Below are 25207 nucleotides of genomic sequence, written 5' to 3'. Positions count from 1 at the left end.
CACGTTTGGCGTCGAAGTGGTTCAGCTTTATCTAGTTCCCACCACTCCATACTCCAACCGTTGAGTCTCACGACATTGGATTATTGCTTTTTACCATCCTCTATTTCCATCCGCTCAGCGGTCCTGCTCTTGTTTGTTTATGACTTTGCTCTCCGTTGCTCGTTCAAGAGACTACCACGCGTCCTTCCAATCCTTCATCCATCTATATGCACCCTCGAAAGAGATGCTACCTGGAACGGAATCCAAGCATATAGTCCCCATTCAGCTGTGCTGCTTCATACACCATGATTAACAAGATGATATCTGAAACTATTTAGTTGATTCTGGAGCTTGCAATGTACCCATCTATATCCAAACTACCGACTTTTCACATACCGTCGTCTCCATCTATATACATCACGCAAGCCCCCTGAGAGCCAACCTACCACTCCCCCTCCCCCTCACTCCCACTCCCCGAATACGCCTTCTTCCGCAACCTCCACAGCCCCCGCTCACGCGGCAACGAAGAACCCCCCGCCTGCCGATTCCTCGGATCCTCAATCACCGTCATCCAGGGCACGTTGGTACTCGCGCGACGCACGCGATCCTTCAGCAAAGCCGCCACGCGCTTCTCCTGGGCGTTGAGCTTTGCGTCGCTGTTGCTGCTGCTGCCCCGCTTGGCGAGCGAGATCTGGTGCTGTCGGACCGCGGCGCGGGCCGCGTAGTACTCCTCGCTGATCGCCCAGTTGGGGTTATCCAGCTGGCCGCGCACAAGAACCAGCGCGTGGCCTTGTTCGCGGGCCTCCTGGATCCGGGCCGCTGGGATCGGCGTTACGAGGTCTAGGGTCTGCGTGCTTGGGTTGATCTCCCGGACAAGCGCGAGGCCTAGGCTGTGGGATTTGCGTGGGTCCAGTGGGTTGGAGCTCCCTGCGCCGGAGAAGAGGTAGGGGAGGGATTCGTGGGGCGTGAGGGTTATGTTTGTGGTTAGGGTTGTTGATTTTGTTGTTAATGGGGGCGGGACGTTGGCTTCGGTGTCGTCGTCGTCGTCGTCGTCGCCGTCGTCGTCGTCGTCATCTGCCATGCTGGTGTCGGAGGCGGTGTCTGTTGTTGTTGTTGTGGTGGTGGTGGTGGTGGTGAATTCGGTGGTGGTGGAGTTATCGCCCAGAAGCGCGTTGGGCGATTCCACTGCGACGACGGCCACGATGCTTCCGTCTATGACCTCCGAGAGGAGGTCTGCGTCGATGCGTGAGCCCATTACCATGATGCCCTCGATGTTTTTGTTGGGTCCTGAGTAGTGGATTTGCATCGGCTGCGTGCGCGAGAGGGGCTGCTCGAGCCATATTGGGTGGTCGATGTCGCTGGGATGCGTCATGTGGAAGTAGGACTGCATTTGCATGGAGCGGAGTTGCGCGCTGGACCGGCTCACGAAGTCGGTCGGTTGCGATGGGAGGATGGTCAGAGGTACTTTGGCTTGAGCGGCCGCCTGGCCCAGTGGCTCGATCACCTCGGCCGGTCCCTTTTCGCTCATATAGACTACGTCGGATAGACCCAGAGAGCTCACCAGGTAGGTGGCGACTTCGAGTCCGAGCCCGAAGATCCATCCGGGGTAGTTGATGATCAGAGAGCATTGTGGGTAACTCGCCAGCAGCGAGCGGTAGCGGTCCATGAGATCTTTGGCTGCCAACACGTAGTGGTCGGGGTCTTCCTTCGGAGAGCTCGCTCCGATGTGATGCGCTCGAACGATGGTCCCGCTGCGAGAGTCATCCAGTGATGGATGAGAGAACGGAGGACCAAACACCGGGGAGCGCAGGTGGGCAAGGTATACCTGTCCCATTGGGGAGAATTCAGGCTGGCCGGGGTCCAGATCAAGAAAGGCGACGCCGTCGGTGTTGCGATAGCTGGACTCGGTTTGCGGCGCAGGACTAAGGAGATGATTCAGGAGGTAGCGACTGAAAGTGGACTTTCCAGATGCCTTGGGACCACAGATCAGTGTGCGGAGTCGTCCACCGCGCTGAGACAGCGACTTGATCGCCGAACTCCACTGCTTTTCGAGGTGCAGTGGCCGCAGATGTCTCTTCAAGGAGTCGTCCGCAGAGGTATACAGCTGAACAAGAGTTAGCGGCGGGCCTGGTAGAAGGAAACATGCGACCTACCACTGAGAACGTGCGCTTGGTTGAAGGCGATGCGCTCTTCAATGTCAGCTTGTCGGCCGCGGTGTTCTTGCCGTTCCAGACCCGTTCATACAGAGGCGACAGATGCCTGAGACGGTAGATCCCGCTGTGACATGACATGACTTCGATCTCGGCCGCACCGTCGACCCCAGATACGCATTTGATCACTGGCAGGGAATGCGTCGAAGGGGCGTAGACCCTGTAGACTCGGGACGAGGGATGCAGCTTCGCGCCCATGAGGCTTACCACGCCACGCTTGACCCAGAGATCGTAGTGACCGATTAAAACGAGGCTCTGAATTTTGTTAGCTTGCAAATATACGTTGAGGCTGGCAGTCATACCATCTTCTCCTTGATCCGGACGCAGAGCCTATGCTCGTCGCTGTACATGATATTGTTCTTGTTCAACCGGGTCTTCGATAGCGGAAATTCTTGCAGTTGCACGGGAGTATCGGCGGGTGACTCAAACCTATAGACATTAGTATGAAATGGAGGAGCTCGGTCTCAGAGGCTCACTCGTCAGCATCTCTCTGGAGCGAGGCGAGTTCGACGCCGTTGGCCTCCACGACGGCATTCTCTTCCTCCTCCGATTCTGGTTCAGATGAGGTTTGATCCTCGCCCCCTTGATTTGTGTCTGGAGTATATTGCTGCGAGCTTTTCTGCGAGCGTGTCACCCTGCGCGCATCTTGCACCGGCTCCTTGACTGAATCGGCATCCTTTCGCCGCGTAGATCGTGTTGGCTGGTTCTCTTCCTGCTCGACTGCGATCGCTTCTTCGGGAGAGCGCCGGGCCTTTTTCGAGGGAGGCTCACCGGCCGACTCGGCTGCGACAGGCTTTTCGACTGCCGCTGCTGCACTCTGTGCTTGTTGCTGACGAGCTTTGCGAGCCGCGACGGCGCTGAGCGGAGCTACCATGAACCAAGTCAGTATTGTTCTCGCTCGCGCTATCGCGCTAGCATGAGATAACAGGACGGGATCGAAGTACCAGCTGCTTGTGATTTTTCCGCCTTTCTCTTCATGGCTCCTGGTAAAGCAATTGACCGCACGTAGACTTACAGCTGCAAATGCGCAAGAGCGAGTTATCGGCGGCGGGACTACCAAAAAAAGGTTCATATTTGAGGCCGCGGACTTTCTCGGGTGGTCCGTGCATCGCGGAGCAGAAAAAAAGGTTATCGCTCAAAAAGTCCGGATCGGGTCCTTCGCAACTCGCAGAGACACGAGCCTCGTGCATGACTGTCTCACGTTTGCCTTTACGCTGACTCAGAGGATATCCGTATCTCAACGCACTTCTTCTTCGCTTCAATTTGTTCTGCAGCAGTGGTCAGGAGCAGCGCGTAACTGCTTGGCGTTCCGCATCGTACGTTGCGGTCACTTCAACTTGGAATTCCCGCATACACCAGATATCATTCCCCGAAGTCGCAATGGCATTCAAATCAGAAGACAAGGTCGCCGCTTCCGACGATGATGTTTCTATGAACTCATCATCCTCTGCTGAGTCGGCGACGAGCTCGGCGGGAGAGTCGAGCAGCGAGAGCGGAAGCGACAGCGAAAGCGAGAACACAACCACCGCTACCAAGTAGGCTCCCCTAGATCTTCTGGACACTACTTACCACTAACCACCTTTCTTTCATCTAGGCCCTCGTCCAGCGCCCCATCCCACGCCGCCCAACCATACAAGCCCCCCTCCGGGTTCAAGTCCGTGAAACAGCAGAGTGCCCCGAAAAGCAATGTCTCGTCGCTGCTGTCCGACCTGCGCGGCAAGCAGGTTTACCACATCACTGCGCCCGACTACCTCCCGCTCTCGAAAGTCGAAGAAATCTCGTTGGCCAAGATCATGCAGGGCAAGCCAGTGCTGAAATACAAGGGTGCACAATATGGGATTCCCGTGGAGAGCATCAACCAACCCGGTGGGGGCGGACAGACCCTCCAGCTTTACGATCAGAAGACCAAGACCTACTACAGTACGGCCGCCAGCAACATCCCGAGCTATCACATCCAAGAGCTGGTGGACCTGCCCCGTGAGTCCGAGGAGAATATCCTAGAAGCCGCCAAGGAGCAAGTCAAGCCTCCGCGCAAGCAACCCAAGAACCTCAAGATGCGCTTCCACCCCGTTGGAAGTGGCCAGTGCCCCCCTGAGACGATCGGTTCCAGCTCCGAGGAGTCCGAAGGCGAGGAGCCTACATTCAAAGTTCCCAAATCATTGGAGAAGGAGCGGGAAGAACGGAAGCGCAAGCACCACCCTACGGAGGAAGAAGGCGCTCACACTAGCGAGGTATCCCGCAAGAAGTCCAAGAAGCACACATCATCCCAGGAAGTGGAGCATGTAGAGGACGAAGAGGACAAGAAGAGCAAGAAGAAGTCGAGTAAGAGCCGAGACGAGAAGAAGCGGAAGAAAGCGGATAAGGCGGCTTGATTGAGACGAGAAGTGGAGTGGAGTGTGCACATGGTGTTGTGCTTTGTTCCTTATCCAAAAGTTCGGCATTATTAGACCAGGTGTAATATTGCGATTCTGTTTAAGCATGTGATCACTGTGATTGTGTCTACCTGTATATATGCACCAATCGCCAGCACCTCAATCTGGGCCGTTGTGCCTATTTTCAGCATTGGTCTTGTCTGCCCTTTATCGGGGAGGGTCTCCCCACTGCACCGGCCACCAATTACTAGTGTCGATCAAGCCCCGACTTTTGGGTTTCGAACAAGGCTGCTAGGCGTAGCCACTAAATCCTCGTACTGGAGCCTCGTGGATCAAGGAGACGATAGAAGCTGGGGCCTGTCAGGCTGCCTGAACAACATGAGGTCGGATAACCACATACTCGAAAGTATCTCTCTCCCTCTGGTTCAGGGAATCCATCCACCACCGGCGATCTTGTCTTTGACCAGAATTGGCCAGAATTCCCGGGGGTCCTCTCCTTGCGCCGGCGAGTATGGTAAGTAATTTGGATTTCATCCTAGATACCGCTGGGTAACGGTTGTCAGTGCTTATGTCAGCAGATCTAGTCAATGAGAACTGATAAATGACCAAGGCAGGCTCTGGGGAAAATCACATGTCAGAATAGTGATTGGAGGCTGTAATTTTGGGTGAACAGCTGATACAGACAAATGACGCCAGATGGAGCCGACCCCAGACAATGGATGAGTTGAGTTCACTCCGTACTAACTATGCATTGCTGCTTGCTTGCTTGCGTCTCTGCATCACACAAGCCAACCTGCTCCTACTTACTCACTTACTGCTCCTGCTCGACCGCCTAATTCTTCTTTCACTCTTTGACCCTCACATTCCAGGAGCTTTCCCCCCCCTCCCTTCCCCTTCCCTCAACTATCACAGTCTCTCCTTTCAGTCATGTCTAATCCAGCTCCGTCTCTGCTGCCTTGACGGCTTGCCTAGCCTTTGTGATTCCGGCATTCCTTCCCATAGCTATCTGTCACATCAGCTCTCTTATCAAAAAGCTTGTTAGTACACGTCTGGTGCGTCTGGCTCTTATTTTCTACGCCCTTTCTTCAGTTAAATTCTGGGAGACGAGCTTGCTCTGTGCGATCATAAATCCTTCTCAATAACCTAACAGGTCACATGCTTGCAGAACAGCTGTGTACTGTGTACTGTTTGACCTTTTAACGTGACCTAAACCTACTGACTCCCTTGATCCCAAAAGGCCGATCACGTTCCTCAAGGCTATCATCCGCCCAGATAGAGTCAGCATCTGCATCAAGTCCAACTACTCTGTAACCGTTTGCTTGACCTTCAATCGCTTCTGCCACCTTTTTTTCCAACCTTCTCAACAATGCGACCTTTTGTCGACGATACGAAGCGGCGGGCAGACCGTAGACTTAGCGCAAGCAAGCAGTCCATCTCGTCTAGCCGCATCTTCGCCAGTGCTTTCCCCGAACGACTGAAAGACGACCACGATGCTCAAGCCGACTTCTCTGCGCCTCCAGGTGGCGTCACAGCCCGCGACGGTCACATGCAGTACATGCAACAATCCATATTCTCCATGATCGCCGCTGTAGGATCTCGATCGGATTTCCATGCACGATTCGACGAATCTAGCGACAGCGAAGGGGAGACTGAAGATCGTACACCACGAGAGCCTGGAGACGTGCCATCGACATCTGCGTTGCCCAACAAGGTCGGGCCTGAAAGCAGCCGGTCTCCCAAGCCCACGAGCCCAACGCAGGATAGAGGGCGACGTCACCAAAGGGTCCTGTCCGAGAATAAGCTTTTGCGATCATATATGTCGACCGCCCAGCGAGGCATAGGGCGGCAGCCCACCATACATTCAGAGCCTCCTACAGATGATGAGATGTCTCGGGCCTCGACCCCCAGAAGACCACGCAGTGCTACGCCGCGGGCGGCTCCTGTTCTCAGTCGCATGGTCGAAGCCCAAGCCGCACTAGAGACGAGGGAAGCGTCCGGAAGTTCTTCGGATCGTGCGGGTGACGAAAGCGACAAAGATGGCAAGCAGTCGTCGGGGTCTTCACTCTCCATTCGACTCAAGGAGATGTTTGGGTTCGAGACCCCGGAGAAAGTGGTCGTCGAGTACGCATGTTCTCTGTTGCAGAGTATGCTGCTGCAAGGGTACTTATATGTCACGGAAGGCCATATCTGCTTCTACGCCTATTTACCGAAGAAATCCACCGTGGCTATCAAATCGGGCCATCTCCACAAACGGGGCCGGAAGAATCCGAAATACAATCGCTACTGGTTCTCGTTGAAAGGCGATGTACTATCATACTATGCGGACCCGTCGAATCTGTACTTCCCTAGCGGTCATGTTGATCTCCGCTATGGAATCTCTGCATCTCTAGCGGAGCCAAAGGACAAGAGCCGGGAAACGAGAGATTTCCAGGTCACGACGGATCAGCGAACCTACTACTTCAGGGCAGACAGCTCTGCGAGTGCCAAAGAATGGGTTAAGGCTCTACAGAAAGTCATTTTCAGAACTCACAACGAGGGCGACAGTGTCAAGATTTCCTTTCCAATCGAGAGCATTATCGACATCGAGGAAAGCCCGATGGTTGACTTTGCTGAAACCTTCAAGATCCGCATTGTGGAGAGCGAAGAGACATATGCCATTGATGAGGTACTCCCATCCACTGATTGCTCCGATGACGTCCGCTAATCTAAAATACGCAGTACTACTTTTCATTCTTCGATTCCGGCCAAGATGCTTTCAACTATATTAAAGGTCTCGTGGATAATTCTCCGATGAAGAGATCTCAACAGACTCTATCACCTCAACCCGATCGCTCCTGTCGCTCCCGGGTGGCGCAAAATAGGTGGTCGATCACCAGTGGGACAAGCCAGCCTCGGGGCATCGCAAATGCTAGCATGCAGCGAAGAAGAAGTGCAAGTGTCGGCCCGGTCGGTTTTGGCAATGATGCGATGGCAATGTCTCCTTCCCTGAAACAACAGGATTCTTCGATATCGTTCAGTAATACCCTGGAGCAAACCACAGAATCTTCAACTCTGTTGCAGTCTATGACAGATACAACGGAATCAGCCAGTCAGATCTTGAATAGGAGCGACGTCTTCCACTCGCCCACAATCCAAAGCTTGCGGAGGGGTTCCGCGGCTAATAGGACCCCGCGTCGATTCTCGGATGAGACGACTCGATCGATGCACGCCTATGCTCATGATGGCACAGGGGCCGCGTTGACAAGAGAAGGACAAGAAACTCAGTATGCACTGAGTGACCTCGATCAGGAGACTCAAAGTTCTTCCCGAGCTCAGCCCTCGGCGCACGCGTTGAATGACATCGTACGGGCGGGAACGTATCCCCTACAGCGCGCTGCAGGGTTTGCCGAATTCCTGCGAACACGCTCGAAGCAGATGAGCAACATTCTCGCAAGCGAGTCTATGGGCTACATTGAGAAGGTGTCCGGGATGTGGGCCGGGGGCCGCAAGCATTATGGCGAAGCCGAGGGGATACTGGCCGATGACCAGGCTGTCGATCCTGAAGACAAGGAAGGAGGCTGTAATGATGGCGACCGTTTCCGTGCGCACTTTGCGCTACCACCAACGGAGAAACTTCAAGCTACCTACTTCGCACACCTGCACCGAGTGCTACCTCTCTACGGAAAAATCTACATCAGTCAGAAGAAGCTCTGCTTCCGCAGCCTTCTGCCGGGCACTCGCACGAAGATGGTTCTTCCCTTGAAAGATATCGAAAACGTCGATAAGGAAAAGGGCTTCCGATTTGGCTATCATGGCCTTGTGGTCGTGATCCGAGGGCATGAAGAGCTGTTCTTCGAGTTTAGTGCTTCTGATATCCGGGATGATTGTGCTGTGACATTACATCAAGGCTTGGAGGCTGTGAGATTTCTGGCAGAGTCCGGTTTACTTGCCGCAGAAGAGGAAAAAGATGATTCGGAAGAAGCTAAGGCCGAGCATCGCATGCTCCAAGAAGCAAGGCTGGATGCATCCGCTTTGCATAGCTCTCGCTCCCCACTCGTGGAGTCCTCTGAACTGCACCCGATCTTCGATGATCCACGCGCCTCTATTATCAACTTCAAACCGCCCGAGTCGTTGAGAATCACTTGTCTGACCATCGGCTCACGCGGTGATGTACAGCCATACATCGCTTTGTGCAAGGGCCTCCTTGCGGAAGGCCATCGACCTAGGATCGCAACTCATGCTGAGTTCGGGCCGTGGGTGAGAAAGCACGGCATTGATTTTGCACCCGTTGACGGTGACCCCGCGGAACTAATGCGGATTTGCGTAGAAAATGGGATGTTCACCTATTCCTTTCTCAAAGAGGCTTCCATGAAGTTCCGGGGCTGGATTGACGATCTTTTATCGTCTGCCTGGAAGGCTTGTCAGGATAGTGACTTGCTCATTGAGTCACCGAGCGCAATGGCTGGTATCCATATCGCAGAGGCCCTCCGGATCCCATACTTCCGTGCCTTCACGATGCCCTGGTCCAGGACACGAGCTTATCCGCATGCATTCGCCGTTCCCGAGCACAAGATGGGCGGAGCCTACAACTATATAACATATGTTATGTTCGACAATGTCTTCTGGAAGGCTATCGCGGGACAGGTGAATCGGTGGAGAAAGAACGAGCTGGGTCTCAAAGCCACTGGGCTAGACAAAATGCAACCAAATAAGGTGCCGTTCCTATACAACTATTCCCCTACCGTGGTACCCCCACCACTGGACTATCCGGACTGGATCCGTATCACTGGATACTGGTTCTTAAATGAAGGAACGGACTGGACACCACCAGCCGATTTGGTGGAATTCATTCAACGGGCCCGCGCCGATGGCAAGAAGATTGTATATATTGGATTTGGCTCAATCGTCGTCTCCGACCCATCCGCTCTCACCCGGACTGTTGTCGAGTCTGTTCAGAAGGCGGATGTCCGTTGCATTCTGTCTAAGGGATGGTCTGATCGGCTGGGAGACCCTTCGAGTACAAAATCAGAGATTCCCCTGCCGTCGGAGATCTTCCAGATCCAGGCGGCGCCACACGACTGGCTCTTTTCGCAGATCGATGCCGCGGCGCATCACGGTGGGGCGGGAACCACTGGAGCTAGCTTGCGTGCTGGCGTTCCTACTATTGTCAAGCCTTTCTTTGGTGACCAGTTCTTTTTCGGCACGCGGGTCGAGGACCTGGGAGTGGGAATCTGCATGAAGAGGCTGAACGTGGCCTTGTTCTCAAGAGCTCTATGGGAAGCCACGCATGCTGAGCGGATGATCGTGAAAGCGCGTGAACTGGGCAAACAGATCCGCAGCGTAAGTCTGCTTCCCTGCAGAGCTTCTCAGTATTTAAGCTAATGTGAAAACAGGAAGACGGAGTGAATACCGCCATCCAGGCCATCTACCGTGACCTGGAATATGCAAAGACCTTAGCCCGACAGCGCTCGATTGTTTCATCGACGCCGTTCTCTCCGACCCCCGCAGCTAAGACGATCGCCGAGCAGGAGGCCGACGATGATGTGGCAGACATCGAAGAATGGACCTTCGTGGGCGATGACACGGAGGTTGAAATCACGAAGCGAATGCGCGAGTGAACAGTGTTCCATACACGAGAACCGCATATGTGGGTTCGACTTACTAAATAATGACTGATGACTACGTAGTCCAACATGGATAATCGACAGTAATGAGATTTTGTTTTGCGGTGGTCAGGACGCATGAAGCAGGATTGTATGCGCGGGCGTCTATCATGCTTTGCTTTTTGCTTTTTGACGATTCATGACGCTTTGCTGGGGATACTTCCGATACACTCTAATTACTTACTCTTCCTGTGTATGGAGCGTGCAGTTTGTTATATATAGATTGAGGTTTCATAGACTGATATACCAAGGGGACTGTTTTGCGCATTCAAACAATTGTGAATCTTGTTTGTTGAGAGAAATTCCAGCCTGCGGTCGACTGAAGCACATACCTAAGTACATGCAATGAGAAGATAAAATCAAAGACGCCAGATCATGACAAGACCAATCAACAGGATGTCGGTTCGGGAATATACAAAGAAAGTTTCGGGGTCTCCCAAGATTACTACTAACTTATTGCTGCTTCTCATCCTCATCGCCCTTACCCTCAGCCTTATCCTTCCGTCGTTGCACGACATCCCAATTGTAAACTCTAGCGGTAGCGACCTCGAGTGTCTGCGCAGCCGGACAAAATCAGCATCTTCCTTCCCCATACCCCCCCATACCATTGAAAGACTTTTAAAAAAAAACATACCGTAATCTGCTCCCTCAAAAACTCCAAATCCTCCTCACAATTCCCCAAACTCAACCGCGCAGCGGCCAATTTCTCCGTCAGCATTGTCGCGGCCTCGTCAACAGGGTACGCCAGCATGACATTCGCGCCGAGCCACAGATACACCTCGTCGGTGTCGGCGGGCGAGACGGTCGCGCGCGCGTACAGGGTATCATTGAGCTCGAAGTTTGTCTCCAGCGGAGTGGTGGAGGTATCTTTCCGGGAGGCCAGGAATCGCACCATCTCCAGCGTCTTCTTGATATCGGGGATCTTGTCGCGCAGCCCCTGGGCCCGCTTCGTCGTGTTCACTTCCATGAATTGGTACTTTGAGATCATTTCTTGGAAGGACCGTAGCGTCGGCTCGACCTCGCTTCGGCTGGAGACGTAGTCGGTTACGTTGTCGATGAAGGGGGCTGCGGGGATGCCGCGGGGGTTTGTTGGGGGACTATTTTTTTTTGGGGGATCGGAGGTTAGTGAGGGGGCGTGAGGGTGTATCGGGGGCCAGAGGGTGCATACGCGGGTTTCGTTTGGTCGGGCATTTTGTTTGGTGGTTGTTGGTTTTCTGTATAGGTGGGAGAGGAAGTGTGTAAGGTGGATGAGGGGAGTTTATCAAGATTAGTTCTAAGTTACTTGCGCGGAACTGTTAAGTGGGGGAGAGTTGATTACTGGTTTGGGAATGGTCGACCGCTGCCGGGGTGCTTGGTTTTCTGCCGGTTGGTTTATTTGAGGTGCGGAGTACACCCGACGGAACTACTACATCCTTCCATCACAACACAAGCACCACAGTACACTTACTGATACACCAGAACAATGAACCACCAGCACTAACAAAACCAAAATGGTCAACCTCCTCACCACCCCCGCAATCCTCTCCGCCTGGGAATCCCTCCCGACCTCAACCCGCAACGACCTCTCCCTCCCCTCCGCACTACACCTCTCCGACCCCATCTCCCACGCCCAATTGATCCAACTAGCCCGCTACTTCCGAACCACCCCATCGTCTACCCAAGATGCCAGCCCCCCCGACAAGACCAAGAATGAGGAAAGGACACTAAACGCCCTCCTCCAAGGCACAAAACTCCACGTTCCGCCCCCGCCTAAGAAACCCGAACCGGTATGCTCAACCCTTCCCCCCCCCCCTCCCCTTTGCTCTCCCCTATCCAAAAAGGAAAAGAAAAAGAAACTCAGCTAACCGCCAAAAGTCAAAATCCTACCTCACGCACAAATCCGCCCTCCTAGCCGCCGCCGAAGCAGACGCCTATAACCGCATGCTCACCTCCGCTCCTACCGCGACCATCGCCCGTGAATCCCCATCGATCTTCACCTCTAGTACCCCGCTTCTCTCTGCTCTGCATGATAAACACCATACTCCAGGGGTAATAGGAAAGGGGCAAAGGAATGCGGAAGACGAAGAAACAATCACCCCGTCGCTGGTGCTGAATATCTTTCTCTCGGTGTTGATCACGGGGTTTAGTGTCTTCTGGGCATTGCATAGTCTTATACCGACGGCCGGGGTGGGGGATGGGGTTAAGGTGTTGGTGGCGATGGGGGCGGCGGCGGGTGTTGGGATGGTCGAGGTGGGCATTTATGCGATTTATTTGCGGAAGGTGCGCGTTGCGAGGGGGAGGGAGAGGAGGGTGCGTGAGGTGAAGGTTTTGGTGGGGAGGGAGGAGGTTGGTGGTCGTGGTGGTAAAGATGGAGATGGAGATGGAGATGGAGGAGTGGTGGTTGGGGGGCGGGATGGCGATGGTCAGACTGGGGAGAAAGAGGAGATTTGGGGGAGAGGAGTTAATGGTGGGGTGAGGAGGAGGGTCCGGGAGAGGTGGGAGGAGAAGGAGAGGGGGAAGAAGGATCTGGGTGGTGGTCTTGCTGAGGAGTAGGTAACCTCCGTGGTTGTGTATACTATGATTGAATGTATGATGAAATGTGATATTATGATATGTATGCTCTATATTATGTAGGACGGGTGGTGGGTGGCATTAATGTAACAGGTAGTGTTCTATGGTGTGATTCTATGAAGCAATTGCATAACTATACTTGAAGCGTTGCTGATGTCTCTAACCAGATCTCGCGGAGATACACCCGTTGCCCTAACTCTTTCCTCAGGTTGAATGACCCGAGCTCAAAATGAAAACTACAGAGGAAAGTCGCCTGCATGTGTACGTTATTTACGGCTGAAGATTGGATAGTACCAGAGAATTATCATTGAAATCGAGTTAATATCACTAGGTATGCATGTGAGCACATGACAGAACAATGCCCCGTCAGATACTGCAATGAAGGCAAAGTCATGAGCACAAGCATAAGACGAGCACAAAGCAAACGACAGGCACAAGCCTTAGCTGACGCCACGCATAAGCAAGAGCAATGCTCAAGCAAACAATACCAAAATAGACGAGCCCCGAGCCCAACCTAAGAACCTTCTTCATCCTGGCTAGCCTCTTCCTCCACCACTTCCAGCGCGTCACCATCAATATGTCTAATCTCCAACTTTGTCTCGGCGTAGTTCTGATCCGCAAACGCCTGGTTCAACCACCCCAACACATGTTTCCACGCTCGCGGCATAATGCACTCAGAATTCAACTCCTCGCCCGACGCATAGCAATTGCATCCATGCTCGAGCATCGGCTCCACCGGCATGCCCAACGGATGCTCGGAGAGCACATACCCGCGACAACGCGAAGCGATGAAAGCCGCAAAAGAGGACGGATCAGATACGGCCATGTCCTTGTTCGCGCTTCTAAACTCGAACTTGGCCAGGTGGAGAGGGTTGGCGAGACAGATAGCTGAGATGAAAGGTCTCCAGGAGCACCCTAAGATTCACCATATGGAATCAGTTTCACTTCCATGAGTCACGTTCGGAAGGAGTGTGATCACGTACAATTCGCAGCCAAGTACTGAACAGCACCCAGTCCTCCCTCGGATACACCCACGACACTGATCCTCGCATCTGGACGGACCCGTCGCCCACGCGCGGACAGGATATCCTCGAACACGCGGTCGATATGCTGCTTCCAGGACTCATGACCGGGGATCGTGTTCCTGTGCGACATCTCCGGAGCAGGGTTCACCGCTGAGGGCCGGGGCAGGTGCTGCCAGTGCGTCTGCGTGATGGCTCGGCCAGAGGCGCAGTGCCAGACCAGTTGGCCGGTGTTAGCCAGTACAAGGGCGGTGTTGGGCATATCATTGCCGTCGTCAGCGTGGCCCTGGCGCAGAACGGCTTTAGCAAAGGACACGAGCGAGCCTGTGTTGATGCCGTCACAGCCGACGCTGCGGTAGGCCCAGATGCCCAGATCCTGGATGGGCTCGCCAAACACGACAACGATATGGGAGGCAGTCGACAGGTTCTTCGAGACCATGACCGGGACGTGAGCTTCCCCGGCTGTGGCAAATAATGGGAGGCGTAGGTGGTCGAGTCCGAGATCGCGCAGGCGGGCCAAGACGATGTTGCGAATACATTCTGGTCGGTAAAGCACAAAGTTATAGGATATGAACTGCAGAGACTGAGGGGTTTCCATGCAAACTCAACGTACCATTCATTGCCTCTCTCTGGACGTCATTCCAGCGGGGGTTACGATTGATTTTGTATTGAAACTCCTGTGTTGGGTCGGAGATCTTGCGGATCTGGTCGTTGTCGGTGATTAAGTATCTACTTCGTCCTTAGCATGGTGGGTACTTTGTAGTACAGAATGGAGACAAGTATACCCCAGTCCTCCGAGGTCCGCAGGAAACACTGGATCCTTAGGGAGATTCTCGCGGCGGTAGACAAACATCTCGCTATGTGTAGATAGACGAAGTTTGCAAATGTTGCCTTGTGAAATGCAGCAAGAAGAATGAAGCGCAAGGAGAAACAGATACCGAGGAGAGTGAGATATATGTGAAAGCTGCGATGCCGGTACCCGCTAAGAGACAGGGGCTGGAGCTGCGTTTGTATGCTTAGTGAATGTGTTACTGAAAGATATTGTGAAATCGATACGTCCTGTTCCAATATACAAGTGACCATTGAATAGCTTTGCCTGTTAGTGTTGATATTAGAAGTCCATCGGTTGCGCGAAAATGGGTTGTTTATCTTCTGGCGCCGACTCAGATCAATTGACGTTTCGAGTCCTCGTTTTGCCTCTCTTTCACACAGTAGAGTTCGTAGCTTCCATCCTTGGTTGGTACTGCTTCCCTGGTGAGATTGACCCAAGCCGTGTCCTGCGCATAGAAATTCCACGTGCTGGCAACGTCTTGTCATTTTCAAGCATAATAGTCACCTGCGAGAAGTAAGACAGAAACAGCATTGGCAACAATCCCAACAACAACAATTAAGACGGACAATGCTCTCCGCTAGTCTTGCGCTGTAGCACATGAGAAACTGATGCCAGACCCAGACACGACATCCGTGAGATACCCAAGCCATCTCTCACCGAATCTACCAAGCCACAAACGAAAAGCAGTTTGCTCACAGGACACTGATGTTATATTCTCAGCCCAAGCCATCATAACATATAATACAATGCCCCCTTCCCTAAGAACGAACGAGAAGGAGGAGACGAAAGAAAGAAACGTAACGCCATGAGGAAAGAAACCCAACCAACCCAGCAAGCTGTCAAAGCAATGAGCTTCTATCACATAAGAACAACAACCAATCGCAGACCAACAACCAAACACTCGTGTCTGTTGTTCTCCTTCTACCAACTGGCCTTCCTCACACCGGGCAGCTCTCCAGCCAAAGCCTGTTCACGGAATTGGAACTATTGTAAAAAGAGATCCCCGAAGTTAGCCCCATACTCTCGCTGTCTGTCAAGAACTCCAGAACAGCACTGCTAAGGACATGACAGATTGACTCACTCTTCCAAGTCGGAAGTCCCGGATGATGAATCTCGCGGTACCACCGGCCACACAGCGGTTCTTGATCTGGGTGGACCGGGTGTAGGCGTGCATCGTGGCGAGCTGCAGTTGGGCCTGGGCGCGGGCACGCTGCGGGAGGCTGGTGTTGCGGATCACATAGCGGAGAGCTTGACTATATAGCATGAAAACGATGGGATCAGTACTATTCCTGAACGGTCGGAGCGCAGGGAGAGAACGAGGAGGGTTGCGGAGCAGGAGGAGTGTACCGTTCGGCTTCGTGCTGCTCGAAGACCTTCCGCTTGGTGTGGTCACGGATGATCTTGCCGTTGACGAAGCCACCGAGGTCGAGCTTCTTGGATCTGAACATCGACATGTTGAAGGTTTGGAGAACGACGTCTGGTTGAGACTGAATTGGACTGCTTGATGAGTTCGTTACCAGTCGCTGGCTGGGGTTTGGCCGGAGCGGCGAAAGTCACGGGGAAGAAAATATGCCTTCCCGATTGGGGTTAGGGCGATATCACATTTGCGTTTCGAGGTACAGTACACTGCCAGGACCCGCGGACGTCAGTCAAGGTCTATGTCAGTGTGCTATTGATTTGAGTACAGTTATAGAGTAATATAGTAACACTGAGAAGTGTCATCGATCGCCCATTGGGCAGTCCAAGCCGTTATACTCTATATTGCCCTACTATCAAAAATCAACCCGTCAAAACACCTCGACTCACACCCTGGACTATGCAGAATCTCATTCGGTGGTCACTGTCCAATCGAGAAGTCAAATAGGGGCCAGAATTACAAGCCAAAGACTCGTTCACTAATCCTAGCCCCTTTGCGCCTTTACCGAGCATCACGCAAAGTACATCTGAGCTCACATCCACTAACTCCCCACACCAAAGCTTCCAGACTTGAGAATAAGAGAGCCAAATACTGATACAACTTGTTCAATTCACCAATATGTCCCAACACGGTATCTCTCTATATGCTTGTACAGGGTGAAGAGGTGTCCGTAGACTCGGAATGACAACGAAAACCTGCAATCGCGGTCCGGTCTCAAGCCAGACTCAAACCAACCCACTTGACATCCGACATATCAGCGTCCTCCGAGGGTATAAGCATTTAGTGCTTGGTCTTCTTGGCGTTGGGGTTGCGGGGGTCGTTCTTGAACTCGGCGGCTATGGAGCGAAGGGTGGGTTAGCATTGCATTGGAACAACTGGAAAGTGCAACCGTATGGTAGACAGATCCTGCCTCGGAGAGAACGTAAGGGAGGCGATAGCTGGGATCACTCACTGTTCATGAGGGCGTTCTGGAGAGAGTTGACGCCGTAGAGGACGACCAGACCTAAAACACTCATGGTTAGAACCTCCGACCATCGCATCCCGGCTGACGCGACTCGCGCCATTCCATCGTATCGTACAGACGGAGCGTAACCGGTTCAAGGAGGGAGACTAGAAGTGCATACCGGCAGCGAAGAAGGGGCCGATGGGACCGGCTAAAATGGCATCCAAGTCAGTCATTTCTCATTCATTTGTACTCATGTCACACCGGTTGAACTCTGAGCGCGCGCGCCCGAAGCGAACAAGAGACTCACCAATGGGGGTGGGGAACTTCTTTCCGAGGAGAGACATGGTGAATGAGTTGTGTAGGTCCGAAGCGAGGTGCTGGATGTAGCGGGGAGAGATAGAAAGATGCAGCAGCTGGTCTGGATGAAGGGGAGCGGGAACGAGCGAGGTGCGGATCGCAACGAGGTTTGTCCGGATGCCCGACCGCCCCGGCACTGAGCACGACGTTGGCTCCCCAAAGAGGCATAGTTTCCCCGCCGCTTTTGGCCGGCTGCCCCTCCGACAGAAGTAAACAGTTCCGGCAATCGATAACAACATCATTCCTTTGATACTAGACTATACCCAGTAACGTCCAAGCAATTCAAGAACCATATTCTTTGAATACGACCCGGACCAACATGGCAGAACATCTCCAACTCTCCGTCTCCTCCCTGCAATCCTCCCTCCAACTCCTCGACTCCTCGATCTCCACCCTCGATGCGGGCGTCAGCGACTTCCCGCGACTCTCCAAAGTCCTACAAACCACCCGAGTACGTATCGTTGGCGGCGCAAACTACAGCTCACGCCTGAAGAGAAAACACAGAAATACAACCAACTAACACGGAAACCAGCACTTCGAACTCCTCCCCGAGCCGACCCTCCGCGAAGCCCAGCAATCCCTGCTCGACGAAATCACCCCCAGCATCGCCCACCTTCTGCAACTAGCGTCCAACCACGTCGAGAAGCTCTCCCGCCGCGAGCAAGGCCTTCGCGCAAAATGCGACCTCCAGCAGGGACGACTGTACTCCGCCGAGGACCGTCAGAAGCAGAAGCCGAAACCCAGTGCGTATGGCGGCGACCGACGACAGCGGGCCGGCGCCGCAGCCAGCAACGCGGCCAAGGCGGCGGAGCTCCGGAGACTGGTGCAGAAGAAAGAACGCTTGCAGTATGCGGTTGAGCGGTTGGAGTTGCAGGGTAAGCAGAGGGAACGACAGCTTCGGAAGAGTATGGCGTTCCAGTGATTGAGCTGGGTTGGCTATCCATCTTTGAGATGCGAAGAACATGGCGGGGAAAATGGGCTCGCCCGTGCTGCCGAACCTCTCGAGCAGAAAAGCTTTACCCTGGCCGGAATATGACAGAGAGACTCGTGCCCTGCGCTCGCTCCCAGTTAGGTGCCGGATTACTGGTCCGTTACTGCGACTTCGGGTCGGCCGTTGTGCAGATTGTCTAACGGCCTTTATGCGCATTCAGAGCACCTGTTGTATGTCTTGCTTGCATTGTGAAAGTTCCAGCAATCGTCAACACTCCAGCAATAGTTGGCGAAAGTCGAAGGAGCTGAGCCACTCAGAAGAATTGCACTGAGCCGGGCTGACGCTTGTCACACACAAGCGTCAACAGCAACGAGTTCTACGAAACGAGACGAAACCACGACGAGGAAAGTGATGTTATGGCGAATATGCTTTTGAGTGAAGAGCTCGACTATGACGGCTATTACCTACACAATAGCCCTATGACTTATCATACATGAGATATACAAGATTTATGCAGATTTGCTCCGAAACCGTAGATGATGCCCGTAGAGTGGCGACCGAATCCCCTTGAGACGCCGCCAACCATATGTAAGAAAATATCCCAAACAGAAACTCCGACCTCAGACAACGAAGTCAGACGCATCTGACTGCGCATGCCTCGTCTGGTTGTAATGCTGCCGGACCTTTTTCTTATCCTGATGCTTCTTCCAGCCAGGGATTTTCTCTCCCTTCTTCCGCTTGGGTATGACGAGTTCCGGTTGCCTGCTCTGAGCAGCCGCGTTTTCATCCTCCTCTTCCTGAGCCTCTTTGGCCGCCTCTCTGGCGGCGGCTCGCGCTTCCAGCTTGTCCTTCTTGGTTAGCCCGTGCTTATTTCCAAGCTTGACCTTCCGTTCCAGCTGCGTCTTCGACCCCAGCGCCCACAGGTCTCCCCAGCGGGACTTGCGCACATCCCGGTATGCCTGACGGCTGAAGGAGCGAGGGACGGTCCAGCGCTCAATCTGCGCATCGGGGGTGCAAACATCGAAGGTGACGTGGCCGCGGCGCTTCATAGGTGAATAGATAATCCGCGGCAGCGTCAGCGACTCGAACTTGGCTTCTTGCTCTGCAGTCTGCTTCTGTTCGATGTCTGTCATGGACGCCCTCGTCTCATCGTCGGGCCACAAGTGTTCGTAGCCCTTCATGGCTTTGTGCTTGGCGACGCGGTTCTGCTTGAACCCGCGCTCTTCGCGGAGATCCACCCCGCGCTGGACGGCAAGGTAGCTGTAATTCAAGTCCTCGTGGTTCCGGGTCTTGGCCTCAAGAATATTCTGCAGGAACGCCGGGCGAATGTATCGTTGCCTGAAGTGGCACCAGTCACCGCGCCCGACTGCGTGGCCGGGGATGCGGTACATGGGGCATTGGGCATGGTTGGTGCACGGCGCAATGATCATACCAGTTTCTTTCTCGATTTCAGCTTCGTCCTCCACGTCCTCCTCCGCAGTCGTCTCCTCCGTAGTCGTCTCTTGCTCCGACGAAGTAGCCAGATCAGTGTTGCGAATGATGCGCTTGAGCAGCATGTCACGGGCTCCAGCGATGGCTTCAAATCCTCTCTGGTGGCCCTTTTCGAGGAGGATGAGGATTCCTCCATTGGGGTTAACCATCTGCCACAAGTTCTGCACATGCTCCTTTCGCATGTACTCCTCCTCTAGCGGGTGGATGGAGTGGGGAGCGATGACGATGTCAAAGTGCTTCCGTTTAGGGGCGCGGTCATCGTCCAGCGTTGGCGCTTCACGAGAGTGGACATAGTCCGGCAGTCGCGGGAGGAAGGTGGTGTTCTGCAGCAACGCAGAAGCGCGAGCGCGAAGACTGCTCGATGCCACCACTACTGTCGACTTGCCCAGCGGGACTTCGGAAACAGGACGCCCGGGGTCCATGGCCTCCCATTCCGCGCGCATAATATCCCTCCACGCGATAATACCAGCACCTCCAGCACTGGCGTCAAGGACACTCGGTCCTTCTTCCTTGGACAACAGATTCCGCAGCCACTCGGTTCCCAGTCGCTTGCGGACCTCGACGAGGACACTGAGCACAGACGCATACAGACCAGGGTACATAGCCGCGAGGTAGACGTTAGATTCCATCTCGGTCATATGCCGTTGCGTAGCTTTTAAGGGGCTAGGTAATTGGGGAGCTTGAGCTGCTCTTGGGGGAGTCGAGACGGATAAAGGAAGATGACGGCCCTGGAAGACACGACGAGCGACCTGTCGGAGATGCTGATTCGAGAAGTCCGACAGGATCATCGAGATAGGCTTTACCAGCGTATCTTGTGGCAGGAAAACGGTGCTGGGCATGGTGCCGGACTTGCCCAATTCAGTCGCCGGGTGAAACCTAGAACTATCATCCTCTTCAGGAAAAGCCTGGCTCTCGAACTGCTCAACCATGATTTCTCCGCCGAGCTGCTCGGCTACCTCACGCGTGCGTTGCATGGCGATAGTCTCCTCCAGCTCCGGTTCCGCCTCCATATCGAATACCACTGGGAGGCCTTCCTCCTCCAACTCCTCATCATATTCTTCCGCTTCGACCAGTTCAACCTTCTCCCAGCCTCCTTGGCCATCTTCACGGTATAGCTGATCGACGCCTTCCTCCGCCTCTTCAGCGGCAGCGAGGTCGGCGTCGGGCTGGATGGTGGCCATGTCACGGTACACTGGCTCGCCGTAAAGCCTGGTGTATAGTTGAATTTCCCGTTCATTCAAGTAATCCGGAGGCAGGAATTGCCGAAACTCCTGTTTCGCCATCCGCACCCGAGCTTCCAAAGTCTCCTGGTCCCGGTGACCGATGGTTTGACTGAAGGCGTGATCGTAATCCAAAGCATCGAGATTGAGCGCCTGCTCGAAGTCATCTAGCAAGTCCAGATCTTCCATAATATCGGCCATCGCGGCTTCATTCTCATTGATCTCGTCAATCAAGGCATAGATGACATCCTTCCGCTCCGCATGCACAGCATCGGGCACGGCAGACGTCGCAGACGAAGAAGAGTATCTCGAACCGAAGGCCCAGTGTGCACCCCGGAGGCCTGTTGTTGTTGTCGTCGTTGCTCTCGGGAGCTTATCGAGATTCGAAATCGACGAAAGGGGTTTTCTGCTAATCGTAGTGCTGGACCGCCCGTTCGTGATGCTCGCCGCTCCGCGGCGGAGTTGTTGTTGCGTGCTAAATTGCGGTGCTCTGATGGTCGCTGCGCGCAACAACCCCTGGGGGGTCGCTCGTGTCGCCGGAGTTCTGGACAACATCTTCACCCGTCCCGCGACTCTGAAAGTGAAGTACAGAAGGTTGTGTACCTGACAGAAAAAAAATTGGCTAGCTTGCCACCCTCTCTTCAGCTGCGTAGCTCCGGAAAACTTGCGCCAAGACGATGGAAATTGCTAAACTCTCATTGGCAAACGGGCCGGCGTGACATCTTACGTAATCCTTCTAGAAGGGAGCGTTTCGAACAGAGAAACTAAAGTGGCAAAGTATGGAAGTTGATGGTTGATCCCTACAGAAATAATTATGAGACTAGGAGTCGCTGTCGGTGTCTTCATTGCCCATAAGCACCTTCAGAGCCGAAATCCATTTCTGAATTTCATGCTCCAAAGCAGTCAGTTTGGCCATGACGGCCATCAGGCTAGGGTCCTGGCTTTCTACGCGGACTTTCTCCTTGACCTTCACCTCGTCTCCCTTCCAGGTAAACACATCGCCTGCTTCATCATGAGGCCGATGGCGGGTACCAAAGAGCCGGTCTCTGATGTTGAACCCGGTGAGAGAGATGTCGCTGGCGAACGCCGTAGGTGTGTGGGTGGGTGTGCTAGACTCTAGAGTCCGCAAGTGTAGTACAAGCGCGGAATCAGCAATAGTGAGATGAAAGGAAAGGCAGGGCGGCAGCGGAGGGTCGAACATCTTAAGACTCCAGATCAGTCACTGACCGATAGTAATAGACTGAACGCAGTCGCTACTCACATTCTCTCCTGCACTCGCCTCCCACCATTTCTGTTTGACCTTGTCATTCTCACCCTTGAGCATCTGCCGTGCTTCAGTGATAGTCTCGCGCAGAAGATGCAGTTGGCTGAATATGAAGCTAGCATTGAGCGGATCGCCGGTCCAGGTGCTAACATCTACAATGTCCAAGCTTTGATTGACGAGATCCCTCACAGAGACCAGCTGATCCAGCACAAGCTCTGGAGCCTCAGGGGCGTTGGATAAGCATAAGCGAGTGTTGGATGAACCCCGTGTTGAGGCTAGAGAATTTAGCCGAAGTTGGATGTCCTATCATGTCAGGCACAATCAGTACGATGTTCCTCAGCGTGTAGATGCAGCACGCAAGGTATGATGCATGTCGATCGATCGAAATTAAAGTTATCAGAAAATTGGGGAAATGACATACGCCCTTGACGATTTTCGTCCCAACCCGGGTTACGTAGCCTTTCACATTTTCAGACCGGAGGGACGACAACACTAAGGTTGAGCCCGGCTCTTTGGGAGCCAGCAAAGCAGCGCATTCATGTAAACCTTCCCTCAACGAGACGAGAGAGTCCTGGAGGGAGCACAAAAGCCACTCTAGTTCCTTGGCCTACATCCAGTCCATGAGTAAGCAATGAATAACACGGATACAGTGCTTTCGATTGTATGGTGGTAGGTCAAGATAAGCACAGAAGGGCATACCAACGTGGATTCCACTTCTTGTTCCAAACGCCCGGGGGGCAGAGGTGGATATGCCCAAGTGGCCATAGTGTGAATCCGTCTGACAGCTAAAATTCCACAAATGTTCTCTGGGGCTTGGCGTGCGGCAGATCGGATGTGCTTAGGGCTCTAGGGCACATATGTCGTCGAGCAATTTGGCTATGGCGAGTTGTGAATACGGCTCTGAAGGGGGTGGGAAGTCAGGCAGCAGAATTCAGCATCTAGGCCTCAAGGGGAGATGATGATGCAGTACGTAGTAGACACTAAACAGAAGAAAATTTCCGCGGCACTAATAGCTTTGTAGGCGATCCACGTCCAGAGGGTCGGGTACCCAACTTAATCGGAGGGATACTGGAGTGAATGGTGAGTGGGTGGTGCAACGTCCAGCGTGGAGTTGAAGTTGCAAACCATTCGAGACAACGTCATGGACAGCCGGAGAGGTGAAGTCTAGCCTACCCGATCTGGACTAGTGTAGCACTAAGCAGCACTAAAGTTTAGACTAGCCGAGGCCAGTTAGCGGGGCTTGCTGCAACCATGACGTCGATACCGTCATTCTTCCCCCGATGATTGTCTCCTTTCAGCAACTCTGTGAAGAGCTTTCCACCCATATGAGGGAGACTGCGGGTGAAAGACGCCGATGATGATGCATCCTCATTATTATATCACTACCCCCCTGGGTCGAGCCCCGCCTTAAGGGACTGCCCGGACGCTCCGGATATTATAATACCACTGCATCTCTTCTGAACCCCTACCCTTTGACCATTTTCTTCTTCCATACCTATCCCACCATCACTTGGTGTCACAAGCCATTAGTTCAACCAGGCCCATTGCCAGGCGCACGTCCTAAGATTCTAGCCACCACCAAGGAAAGCTCTTTTAACCTGAACATAAGCCCCTCGGCGCAAAGCAAACCATCCTAGTATCACGATGGCATTCAGCAGTAAGTCCCCATCCCAGCCCTACGATCCACCCCACCTATAGCGCATTGACTAACCCTGCATCCTGAAGGAGTGTTACTGGGCTTTCTCGGCCTGTTCTTCACAGCGGGAGCTCTTTTGCTAATGTTCCTCACCCTCCTTGGCGGCGCCACCAACACCAGACCCTTGAACGAGATCTACTTCCTACAAGTCGACACAAGCAACATCCCCGGCGCACCCTCTTTGTCCCGCTGGACTTTCTGGCAACTATGCGCCGTCGTCAATGGAAAGAGTGACTGCGGATCGTCGCACCCCGACTACCCCTTCGACCCCCCAAGCTCCCGCAACTTTGGCACCACCACCAACATCCCGGCTGCCTTCATCGGGTAAGTGATCCGACTCATGCTCTCAAAAAAAAAAGAAACCAACCAACTAATCCGCCTGCCCAGCACGAACCACTACTTCCTCACCTCTCGCTTCTCCTTCCCCTTCCTCCTCATCGCCCTATTCTTCGGCGTGATCTCATTCTTTACCGGCTTCCTGGCGATGTTAAGCCGCATCGGCGGCTACCTTTCCGCCCTGATGGCATGGATCTCCCTGATGTTCCAGATCATCGCTACCTGCCTGATCACGTAAGTTCCAGAAAACACTCTTACCTAGTATCCAAACCAAATTCTAACCCACAATTCCCAGCGCCGTTTACGTCCAGGGCCGCAACAGGTTCAACGCCAACAACCAAACCGCCCGTCTCGGTGTCAAGGCCTTCGCCTTCATGTGGACCGCCGTCGCCTGTCTCTTCCTCGCCTGCTTGATGTACTGCATGGGTGGCGCCGCCAGGAAGGACAGAGTTGGCAGAGGTAGTGGCTATACCGGCCGTGGTGCGCGCCAGGAAAAATGGTTCGCGAGCTCCCGTCGCTCCGGCAGCCTCAGACATGATAAGGAAACGGCCCCTTGAATAAAGCAGGCCGAACCAAGTCTGCCGATTTCTTTGCGGGGAGGTTAGAGCGGGCCGGATATTGTACGTGGGAGAGACTCCTCTGACCCGCCCACTTTTTCCAGAATTCTTCGCTATGGCTGGAGAGCTCATCCGGCTGACGCTCCTCGCTTTCTTCAAATGTCCAAGATCTATTATGTTTATGATTCTCTTCAATGTTGTATTCCTGATGCTATGTTACGCACACCCTCACACTATCACTCTGACTGTATACCATCGTCCATGATTTGGTGGTTCGATTAATTCTAATATTTCCCCTGTTGATGATCTGCTTGTGCGTTCAGTCGGTTGTTGCTCCGATTGCCAACCTGTATTTTGTACTTCGTATACTTTCCTTCCTTACTGT

The 25207-nt window shown here is 53.6% G+C and overlaps 12 protein-coding genes across 12 annotated transcripts; 6 read left to right on the top strand and 6 right to left on the bottom strand.

The window, feature by feature from the left end:
- Positions 1–421: 421 nt before the first annotated feature.
- On the bottom strand, positions 422–3167 carry grc3 (putative RNA processing protein Grc3; the record flags this gene model as incomplete). Its single annotated transcript, XM_025700687.1, has 5 exons — positions 422–2083; positions 2133–2444; positions 2492–2618; positions 2666–3056; positions 3134–3167. The coding sequence occupies 5 exons, from the start codon at positions 3165–3167 to the stop codon at positions 422–424; spliced, it is 2526 nt and encodes an 841-aa protein (XP_025549493.1).
- A 195-nt stretch (positions 3168–3362) lies between these two features.
- BO97DRAFT_394485 (DNA-directed RNA polymerase I subunit RPA34) lies at positions 3363–4700 on the top strand. The gene is made up of 2 exons (XM_025693980.1): positions 3363–3724; positions 3784–4700. Exons 1-2 carry the CDS (start codon positions 3570–3572, stop codon positions 4559–4561), a joined length of 933 nt encoding a protein of 310 aa, XP_025549492.1. The 5' UTR covers positions 3363–3569; the 3' UTR covers positions 4562–4700.
- Positions 4701–5181: 481 nt separating this feature from the next.
- On the top strand, positions 5182–5799 carry BO97DRAFT_372891 (uncharacterized protein). Its single transcript, XM_025692882.1, has one exon. It carries the CDS (start codon positions 5277–5279, stop codon positions 5601–5603), a length of 327 nt encoding a protein of 108 aa, XP_025549491.1. The 5' UTR covers positions 5182–5276; the 3' UTR covers positions 5604–5799.
- Positions 5766–10368, top strand: atg26 (UDP-glucose:sterol glycosyltransferase). Its single transcript, XM_025690101.1, has 3 exons — positions 5766–7226; positions 7280–9880; positions 9934–10368. The coding sequence occupies exons 1-3, from the start codon at positions 5928–5930 to the stop codon at positions 10156–10158; spliced, it is 4125 nt and encodes a 1374-aa protein (XP_025549490.1). The 5' UTR covers positions 5766–5927; the 3' UTR covers positions 10159–10368.
- A 101-nt stretch (positions 10369–10469) lies between these two features.
- On the bottom strand, positions 10470–11485 carry BO97DRAFT_141256 (tubulin-binding prefolding complex subunit PAC10). Its single transcript, XM_025690102.1, has 3 exons — positions 11372–11485; positions 10838–11300; positions 10470–10758 (listed from the first exon to the last, which is right to left on the bottom strand). Exons 1-3 carry the CDS (start codon positions 11392–11394, stop codon positions 10657–10659), a joined length of 588 nt encoding a protein of 195 aa, XP_025549489.1. The 5' UTR covers positions 11395–11485; the 3' UTR covers positions 10470–10656.
- A 176-nt stretch (positions 11486–11661) lies between these two features.
- Positions 11662–12367, top strand: BO97DRAFT_471813 (uncharacterized protein; the record flags this gene model as incomplete). The annotated part of the gene is made up of 2 exons (XM_025700071.1): positions 11662–11969; positions 12058–12367. Coding segments are annotated over exons 1-2 (585 nt in total), but the record flags the coding sequence as incomplete, so codon positions are not given.
- A 900-nt stretch (positions 12368–13267) lies between these two features.
- Positions 13268–14628, bottom strand: BO97DRAFT_471812 (uncharacterized protein; the record flags this gene model as incomplete). Its single annotated transcript, XM_025700070.1, has 4 exons — positions 13268–13668; positions 13737–14315; positions 14389–14504; positions 14561–14628. 4 exons carry the CDS (start codon positions 14626–14628, stop codon positions 13268–13270), a joined length of 1164 nt encoding a protein of 387 aa, XP_025549487.1.
- Positions 14629–15298: 670 nt separating this feature from the next.
- BO97DRAFT_372883 (mitochondrial 37S ribosomal protein uS14m) lies at positions 15299–16127 on the bottom strand. Its single transcript, XM_025692881.1, has 3 exons — positions 15955–16127; positions 15689–15860; positions 15299–15591 (listed from the first exon to the last, which is right to left on the bottom strand). The coding sequence occupies exons 1-3, from the start codon at positions 16059–16061 to the stop codon at positions 15529–15531; spliced, it is 342 nt and encodes a 113-aa protein (XP_025549486.1). The 5' UTR covers positions 16062–16127; the 3' UTR covers positions 15299–15528.
- A 486-nt stretch (positions 16128–16613) lies between these two features.
- BO97DRAFT_407023 (F1F0 ATP synthase subunit i) lies at positions 16614–17417 on the bottom strand. Its single transcript, XM_025695557.1, has 4 exons — positions 17278–17417; positions 17149–17178; positions 16977–17027; positions 16614–16860 (listed from the first exon to the last, which is right to left on the bottom strand). The coding sequence occupies exons 1-4, from the start codon at positions 17312–17314 to the stop codon at positions 16805–16807; spliced, it is 174 nt and encodes a 57-aa protein (XP_025549485.1). The 5' UTR covers positions 17315–17417; the 3' UTR covers positions 16614–16804.
- Positions 17418–17646: 229 nt separating this feature from the next.
- On the top strand, positions 17647–18249 carry BO97DRAFT_349661 (DASH complex subunit SPC19; the record flags this gene model as incomplete). Its single annotated transcript, XM_025691920.1, has 2 exons — positions 17647–17778; positions 17860–18249. The coding sequence occupies 2 exons, from the start codon at positions 17647–17649 to the stop codon at positions 18247–18249; spliced, it is 522 nt and encodes a 173-aa protein (XP_025549484.1).
- A 629-nt stretch (positions 18250–18878) lies between these two features.
- BO97DRAFT_436151 (tRNA methyltransferase RSM22) lies at positions 18879–22998 on the bottom strand (the record flags this gene model as incomplete). The annotated part of the gene is made up of 10 exons (XM_025697767.1): positions 18879–19100; positions 19143–19463; positions 19497–19856; positions 19896–19940; positions 19974–21310; position 21543; positions 21919–22170; positions 22231–22536; positions 22655–22840; positions 22933–22998. The coding sequence occupies 10 exons, from the start codon at positions 22996–22998 to the stop codon at positions 18879–18881; spliced, it is 3096 nt and encodes a 1031-aa protein (XP_025549483.1).
- An 810-nt stretch (positions 22999–23808) lies between these two features.
- On the top strand, positions 23809–24973 carry BO97DRAFT_141146 (SUR7/PalI family protein). The gene is made up of 3 exons (XM_025690100.1): positions 23809–24253; positions 24317–24499; positions 24561–24973. Exons 1-3 carry the CDS (start codon positions 24012–24014, stop codon positions 24820–24822), a joined length of 687 nt encoding a protein of 228 aa, XP_025549482.1. The 5' UTR covers positions 23809–24011; the 3' UTR covers positions 24823–24973.
- The last annotated feature ends 234 nt before the right edge of the window (positions 24974–25207 follow it).

The sequence above is a fragment of the Aspergillus homomorphus genome, assembly GCF_003184865.1.
Source record: "Aspergillus homomorphus CBS 101889 unplaced genomic scaffold BO97scaffold_30, whole genome shotgun sequence".
Lineage (NCBI taxonomy): Eukaryota > Fungi > Ascomycota > Eurotiomycetes > Eurotiales > Aspergillaceae > Aspergillus > Aspergillus homomorphus.
Note: the sequence above shows the minus strand (reverse complement) of the source record. Positions and strands in the feature narration are given on the sequence as shown.